The sequence below is a fragment of the Aulonocara stuartgranti genome (genome assembly GCF_965226115.1).
Source record: "Aulonocara stuartgranti genome assembly, chromosome: 10".
Lineage (NCBI taxonomy): Eukaryota > Metazoa > Chordata > Actinopteri > Cichliformes > Cichlidae > Aulonocara > Aulonocara stuartgranti.
In genome coordinates this window covers 19,362,410-19,370,703 of record NC_138946.1, presented here as the reverse complement: position 1 = coordinate 19,370,703, position 8,294 = coordinate 19,362,410, and the positions used below count along the sequence as shown (strand labels likewise).

The window sequence follows — 8,294 nt, the reverse complement described above, 5'->3', positions numbered from 1 at the left end:
AACTTTGTACAGTCAGAGTTTAATATTCCATCTGTGCTACATGGCAATTACAAAAATACATCATAACATAACATATCAAACATCAAAGAGTATTAAAAAAAAAGTCATATAAACTTTATAAACAGGAATATATACACATCAGCATTCAGTGACCAGAAATAAAGAAAGGTCAAGGATCACACACGAGGCATTCTGGGCACACATTAGGGCATACTTTACAAAAATAAATAAATAAATAAATTACACTATAATCAGATGAGCAGGTAAGTGCATAAAGGTGAGATCACTGGCAAGGGCTTACCACATCCACAGACCGTAGAAAAAGCCCTGTATCGATCAAAATGTTAAGTGGAGGTAAACGGTACTGCTGTTCCAGTCCCAGCTCTGATCTGCACACTTTTGTACAGCTCTTGGAGTCAAAAATCAAGGCTGAATGGGAAAACCACCAAGCGCTCCCCTGAGACGTAGGTTATAAATGATGAAGCTAAATAAGGTGTTGAAGGCATACACATTTGAACCTGATACTGTGTCACTTGCTCGAGGAGATGATGTAGCCAAGGTCAGGTTTGGGAAAGGTCAGATCGTGGCATGAGCAAAGGTACAGACTATGTTTCAAAGTAAAAGTTGCACAGATTGAGGCAACGAGTCTTCCATCCGCTTCTGCTAAAATAACTGCAACATCTTGCAACATGAAAATAACAGCAGAGATTTTGAAATCAACTAACCTAGCTGAAAGGATAACTATGGTTTGCACACTTAAAACAAAAAAGAAAAAAATATTATGATCTATAATATTATGATCAACAAGCATGACATTTCCACAAGGGGTAAATTTCACAGCATTTGTCCACTATGTATTAACACGGCAGCCATGATGGTTTACTGGAAAGTGGATGCACAATAGTGCAATCTTTCTTGCACAACTGTTGGGCAAACAAGTGTGCAAGAAACTGTGCAGCGGAGAAAGGCAAACACATAAAGGAAGAATAACTTGTATTAAGCACGTCACAAAACATAAAAGTCATTGAAATATGCGTGGAGAAAAAAAAAAAAAAGGTGATTTCCATTAAGTCAGTAATTTTAAAGTTTAGAAAATTTTTAAAGGCGCACCAATTCAAGGGTGAACAAATGTGCACAAGTGTGCCTTTACACTGTAAACTCAGTGTCTGTCAAACAAACACTTCTCTGCGTGGACCTTTTTCCTGAGCAGGATGCAGTGGGAGTGCTGGGCCAGGCAGCGGTACAGCTGTGTGAGTGTTTGCGCTGGGATCCTGCTGCGAGTGTGGCGTGGCGGGTGGGCTGAGGAGCGAGTCGTAGTCGAAGCCTTTGAGAGGCTGTAGGGACAAAGTGAGGCCTCGTCGAGCTTTGGCCGCTCGGTCCGGTCTCTCCCGCAGCTCCAGAATCACCTGACAGCAACAGAGAGGAGAAGTCAAGACTCATGCTTCAGCTTACAGAGGAAACAACCAAACCGAGGACATTCAGACGTCTCGTCTGTTACCTCCATGGGCTGACGCTGCAGTAGGTCGAGGTCAAAGGTTGATCCGCGGAAGAAGGTTTGCCGCTGGAAACGATCAAGCGTCCTCAAGCGACGCGAGGGAGTCTTGCATAAAAGCTGGACAGGAAAATGTGCAGATGATGATCTGACCGTTCAACTGGCTCGCTGCTTAGCAGATATACAATAAATGATTACCTCTGTTATTAGCAAGGCCAGTGGGGAGCTGAGGCTGAGGGGCATCTCATAGGGGAAGCTCCTCACTTTCCTCAACATGCTGCAGTGGTCTGGTTCAGGAGCCACGGGGAACTGACAGAGGGAAAATTCAGGGGATGATTCATCTTTTGCTACTTTGATAGATTAATACTTCAGCATGCCAGAACATTAAATGAACACAGTCTTTCATGCTCATGTGTCACTGAGAGATTAATCGAACTGCTGACCGTGCAAACAGGCAACAATAGCTAACCTTCCCAGTAGCCAGTGAGAAAAGCAGAATTCCCAGTGACCACCAATCAGCTGCATGGTTGTAGGGCCCACCACTCAGCACCTCAGGAGCTGCAGAGGACAGAGAACCCTCACAATGTTTTTCCATTCATAAATTCACCTCCCAGTAAAACATAATTAGATACGCTCTAAATGCTTCCAAATCCCAGCATCTGCAGCTGTGGTGGGATGAGCTGCAGGGGAGGTTAAGAGTGGATGTTTTCCTCACCCATATATTGGATGGTTCCACAGATGGTAAAGGCTCTTCCCCCTCTCTCCAGGCGACGAGACAAACCAAAGTCAGCTAGCCGGATGTGTCCTAGAAAAGATCATTTTCTCTATGTTATGATGAGTATGAAATCCCAGGCTATTTTTTTTTTTAACTGACACAGGCTGGATTTTTATTTGTATCATAATGCTCCCTCATAGTTTGCAGTGATAGGTATTGATTGATAGACGTGCACAGCTCTGTTTTCTAGAAGCTTCTGTGCTTTTCCCTCATACCAAAGCTATGCTGCTCTCTGCTGGGGACAAGATTTACTTACCATTGTCTGTCAGCAGGATATTTTCCATCTGCAACAACAGAGCAAAATAAATAAATAGGTGGATGAGATTACACTCTTGCACTGAATTCTTATGCCACACACCGTGTCTGCCATCGGATTACTGCGAAACACTGATGAAAGGAAACCTGTAGCCTGTAACAAAATATTAAAACAAAACAAAACTCTAAATATGGTATCTGATAAAAACACAAAGTATCAAACAAATTCTACTTCAATAAAATATTTTGTGGCAATTTAAACATTTTTAATGCATTGTACACATTGTTGTGTTCATGCATTGACTAAAAAACAGGAATGAGCAGTTTAGAAACTTTTTAGTAAGTATTCAGTATTCAGCCTTACAAAACCAAAAACAGCCTTTGTACGTGTGCATGATGGAAAAGGAAGCTGAGCTTGCTGTTCTTATATGAGACGCAAAAGTAGGACATCCAGCTGGAAAGGTTTCAGAGTTAAGACAAAAACTCTTCATGATAAATGTTAGGCTTGCAGCATTTGATATCCTTTATTCTAGCCTATGGTATTCCTATGGATACCTTACTCCATCCATGGGAATGAAGCAGCTAAGTAACAGCCTGATAATCAAGTGCACTTGATTAGCTGATATGCAATGCTCGGAGAATTTCCCAAAAACCCATTTCAGACTCTACAGGCCTCAGTTAGTATGTTAAATGTTAAAGTTAATGACAGCACACTTAGAAAATAACTGAACAAGTATTTGGAAGGATTGCTAGGAAAAAGCTTCTTCTCTAAAATAAAGAAGCATTGCTTAGTTTTGCAAAATTCCATCAAAACAACGCTTTCTCAGCTTTCAAGATTTCTCAAACAATGCCTGGAGTGACCGAAGTGGAATATCAGCTGTAAAATATCAACTGTCAAACACTGCGGTGACAGAGGGCTGATTTGGGCTTGTTTTGTAGTTATTGAATCAATAATGAATTCATCTGTATACCAAAGTATTCTAGACACAAATGTGAGACCACATGTCTTACAGCAAATCTACAGCAGAATGGCTGAAAAAAAAGAACCAATGAGCAATGTCAATGTCCAAGGTGGTGGGACCTTAAGAGAGCTGCTGTGAACAACTTCCCACAAACATCATTAAACTCAAACAAAGTTGTAAAGAACAGTGGGACAAATTTCCTTTCACAATGATGTAAAAGACTGAGGACTGCAGAGAGTCCTGTGAAAAACCTTGATATGAATATGTGTTGCCTGAAATGATCTAGATGCCTGTGCTTAACATAGGTTTTGTGTCATTGTACAATTTTTTTGGTTTTTACCTTCACATCTCTGTGGATCACCCCAAAATCGTGCAGAAAGCCTGTAAAAAAACAACAACTAGTAAGCAAACAGGTTTCAAATCCATGTCTTCGTACTGGCAAACTGAACCATTCTGACTTTGCTGTGTTGCTGGTGGAGATCCTTAGAGAGCTCATCTGTTTTTAATAAGACCACCTCTGATAATTACTTCCAGTTAAATAACTATGGAAACGACGCTTTGAGCTAATTAAGATTTCTGAAGGGAAAAGTTAGGCTTACAGTACGGATGAGGGTTCACATCTTTCATTTAATTAGTAATGTAATAGCATACACACCAAGCGCACATCCCAACTCTGCAGCAAACACTCGCACCGTGTCCTCTGGGAACTGACCAATCATCTGCCAGTAGGTGTAGAGGTCTCCTGTGCTGCAGTAGTCGCACACTGTTGGAGAAGAAACAGGATCAAAGCATGCCTCTGTGCAGCGGTGCGAGATGTGACTGGGAAGTGAAGGTCAGCGGGAGGTGGAACACAACACTGCTCAAGTTAGGGAAGAGACAAGAGTGAAAACTGTCTTTCTCTAGGAAGCAAGCAAGGTGGAATTTTAAGGCTGGCTGCCTTAATGGAGCATGACTTTAAACTGCATGTGTGTGCGTTTGTAATAATGAATCACCACACTGTAACTGAGGATAGCCATATTTATTTAACACTGTTACATAAGGCAACATAACAATTAAGCAACTGTTTAACCTTAATTGCTTTAAAATATCTGCAGAGATCTTCATCGGTTTGTTGTGGTGACTTCCATGTACTCTACATTTCAGGCTCAAAAAATATGTGACTCAGTGATGATTCACAGTATGTTCAGCATCTGGTTTTCGGGGGCTAACTCGTTCTCTTTTTGCAGGGGGTGGAGAGGCAAACAAAGTGGGCCACACTTTCTGAGTCAGTGGCTAATTTGGAAAAAGAGGGTAAATGCTCAGGAGGAAAGAGGAAAGAAGTCGAAGAAGCTACACGATGCAGAGGGAGTGGTAGACTGGGGTTGCAGGGCTGGAGGGTGTTTGATAAAGGTGCGATTAAACGTGGGGTACAAGCTCAAAAGACCCTGAATTTTAAAGTCTCGACGGGAACCTCTTTGCCTTTTTTTTTTTTTGTTCATCGTGTTGTAGGAGCTGGGTTTGGGTGGGGCTGTGGGTAGATCTTGGACCTAGCTGCCAGTTTTGAGGTGAGAAAAGGTGAGGTGAAGTAAAGGGAGAGTGGATCTGGGTTGGATTGGGTCACCGGTCTCTGTCTGACTCACTAATGTAGACGTGGCGCTGTGTCTGCCAGCAGTCCTGGAGGTCATGGACAAATGGGTGGCGCACCTGACGCTGCAGGCAAAGGTCAAAGGTCAGCCTGGAAAAGCTCAACCGACCATTGTTTCTGAGAGATCACGTCACTCAGAATCGCATTAACTTCAGACTTTACAGGCACACGCCATTTTTGTGAGAAGGCAAATAAACATAAATGGTTCATCACCATCACAGCAGATTTTTTCTACCTTCTATCAACATTTCTAAAGTTAAGAAATCAAAGAATAGCACAATATTTACATGAGATCTTATCACTTATTAACTGTTAGCAGTAATTATCACTCACTGACTATTATGTGTACTTTAGAAAGCCTTGGTTTGTTGAGTGCTAACTGTATGAAATGCAAATATAGTGCCTTCGAAGTTAACACAAAACCCACCTGGACTACAACTTCTTCCTTTGACTGCTCCAAAACCCCGAGTCTTAAAATCTCTGCTTTAGGTATGACCTGTGGGCAGACACAAGATGAAATCAGGCCACTGTAATTATAAATGAACCATGAACACAATTATCTCACAGCTTCAGTTTCCTGCAACAGCCTGATTGGTATTTATGTTAGAATTTAAACGCAGAAAATCTATATGTTAAAACCCAGATAATCAACACTCACTTTAACAGCATATGTCTTCTGTTTGACCTTGTCCTTCACTTTCAGGATGGGTCCAAATGAACCTTTGGCGATGTAGCCCAACACCTAGTGAGGCGAGAACAATGCAGACACAGATACAATGGGATGGTGTCTAGTTAAAAAAAAAAAAGTAAAAGCAGAACATGAGAAAGCTTTGTTCAATCATAAGACGCATGATGTGGCGCTGGCGTTCAAAATGACCCTCACCTGAAAGTGTTCGTGGCCAGGCACAGTTCTGTGGGGGAATTCGGGGAGGAACATGGTAATAAACCCCGGCAGGCTCCACTCCGCTCTCAGCTTGTGGGGGCCAACTCCTGCCAGCCTCAAGACGTGGTCAGGGATCTCGGGGGCTTTGCCCTGGAGCATTCGACGCTGGCCCAGATGAAGGGCAGACGGGGCAAGGCGACACAGGCCTGCTGGGACAGACAGGCCAATGTTTGAGAGGAAGCCACGCCATCCAGAAGATAAGTGCTCATTCTCCTGCCCTTCGGAAGGCCTCTGTTGGGGAAACAAAAGATAAAGACACAGTTTTGTAGATGCTACAGAAGAAACAGGATAAAAAAAAACATTTAGATTGTCTGTTTTTATTACACAAACTCCTGGAGAACAAAAATGAATAGACTGTTCATTCAGAGAGTGTTTTACGCAAGGTTAAGTACCAACACTTATCAAGGCAGGCGTGCACTGCTGAAAGCGCCCTTCTGCTTTCACTTGACCTTTTGGAAACTAGAACACACAAAGAAAGTTGGCACAGGACAACCTGTACTGAAAAATGCTTTGTAAAAATACAGAAGAGAATTGCCTAAATGCTGCTCTAAATTTACAGACTAAGTCCAAACACAACTTACTGTAGCAATAACTTGAATTAGTCGTATTCTGTATGACTTTATCAGTCTCACACGTTGCTGTGGAGGAATTTTTGCGACTTTTTCTTTGTATCGTTGCTTCAGTTCATTGAGATTTGCAGGCATTCATTTATGAACAGCACTTTTAAGGTCCCACCAAAGCATTTCAATCAGGTTAAAGTCTGGATTTTGACTGGGTATTGACACCTTGACCTCAAATTAGACTGTAATAAACTTGGGTATAAGAGGACTTTGTGGTCAACTCAGCGACTGCAAAACAAGCTCAAATCATCACCCCTCCACCGACGTGTTTGGCAGTCGGTATGACGTGTTTGTGATGTTACGCTGGGTTTGGTTTTCATCTGTCTAAAGGACATTGTTCTAGAAGTCTTGTGGTTTACTGAGATTCAGCTTTGCGAGCCTTAGCCATACTTGCAAAAATGTTTTTTGTAGAGAAGTTTTTTTTTCTTAGTAACCCTCGCAACAACTTCGTTCAGTCTTTTTTTCTAACTTTTCCTCCTTTATTTGTACTCTTTGTTTAACATCTACAGCTCTTTTGTGATTCTGTATCTTTTATAGTCTCTCTCTCTCTCTCTCTCTCTCTCTCTCTCTCTCTCAAACACACACAGCACTTGTGAATTTTATCTTAGTGTTTGTTAAAAAAAAACAAAAACAATGACACATGTACCTGCCATAGATTTGAAAGACAGTACACAGTATATACTTGATTTAATTTATAAAAGGTTGCTTTCCTAACGATTGTGGCTTACTGTACAAGACATCAGACTTTGCTATAATACAGCCCCATCTTCACCCGAGTGGTACAGCATTTTCATGTAACCATTCCTGCTCTCATATATAAAAACACTCCCTGGTCTGCATCCAAAGTGCAGTCACCGGGTCAACAAGCCCCCTCCCCGTGGGGCTCCTGCTGCACATCTCTGCAGCTATGTAATGCAAGATGCGCGTAATCAGCCATGCAGAGTGTCATTATCATCCGAGCAAAATAAAGGGGCACATCTACTCCGCTGTCACTCTGCTAAACAGCTTCGACCAGTGACCGCAATCTGGGGAGTGTCAGACTTTTGTTTGAAAAGTGACGAATTTGCATTCAAAGTGAATGGTCTCACCCCATATATCGTAACGTGGGAATAACACATTGTAATACTAATTGGCGACTTTTCACCGTTACGCAACTTCAGCACACTTTTCAGGTCCCAAGAGATTGCGGAACCCCGTCACACAGGGAACCCCCACCCCCACCAAAGCACGTGCCTTACACCTTAGCAACCAGATATCCAACTCACCTTCCTGTTCTTACTGCCGTCGGCCCCCATCTGTGTGACAGGACATCAGCGCAGTGTCCTCATACCGACGTCTGCTCTTCATTTAGCCATCCGCGCTGTTCCGCAACCTCTCCACGAACAACGGTGTCGGGCTGCACGAACACAACGCTTACCTTTCGCTAACAATCTGCAGCTGATCGGGCTACGCGGTGTAAAATGTGACAGATATGGCGATATAAAGAAAACAAGTTAATCCCGCGTATGGGCAACGTCAGCGTAAATCCGCCCCCATCACTACCGTCCAATGAGAGGCACGCTTCAGATCCCTGTGCTGCTGCTTGCGGTAATCAGAGCCGCACACATCAATTATACACGTCGG

General features: G+C 42.7%; 1 protein-coding gene across 2 annotated transcripts; it reads right to left on the bottom strand.

Moving 5' to 3' along the window:
* rskrb (ribosomal protein S6 kinase related b) lies at window positions 1-8,292 on the bottom strand. Of its 2 annotated transcripts, XM_082549664.1 has the most exons (14): window positions 7,937-8,292; window positions 5,992-6,282; window positions 5,767-5,850; window positions 5,536-5,604; window positions 5,104-5,173; window positions 4,140-4,247; window positions 3,825-3,865; window positions 2,626-2,676; window positions 2,524-2,551; window positions 2,208-2,297; window positions 1,962-2,050; window positions 1,691-1,801; window positions 1,499-1,612; window positions 1-1,406 (listed from the first exon to the last, which is right to left on the bottom strand). In XM_082549664.1, exons 1-14 carry the CDS (start codon window positions 7,964-7,966, stop codon window positions 1,170-1,172), a joined length of 1,413 nt encoding a protein of 470 aa, XP_082405790.1. In that variant the 5' UTR covers window positions 7,967-8,292; the 3' UTR covers window positions 1-1,169. The 2 variants fall into 2 exon arrangements, with proteins under 2 accessions (XP_082405790.1, XP_082405791.1); XM_082549665.1 differs by lacking the exon at window positions 2,626-2,676 and having other exon boundaries at window positions 7,937-8,289.
* Between the last annotated feature and the right edge of the window lie 2 nt (window positions 8,293-8,294).

What these genes read in the sequence shown, in the direction of transcription:
- rskrb (XM_082549664.1), bottom strand. Translation starts at nt 7,966, where the DNA reads ATGGGGGCCGACGGCAGTAAGAACAGGAAG. An exon ending in ACGGCAGTAAGAACAGGAAG is followed by an intron (nt 6,283 to 7,936) that starts GTGAGTTGGATA and finishes TTTCCCCAACAG; the next exon opens with AGGCCTTCCGAAGGGCAGGA. An exon ending in TGGCCTTGCTAATAACAGAG is followed by an intron (nt 1,613 to 1,690) that starts GTAATCATTTAT and finishes TTTCCTGTCCAG; the next exon opens with CTTTTATGCAAGACTCCCTC.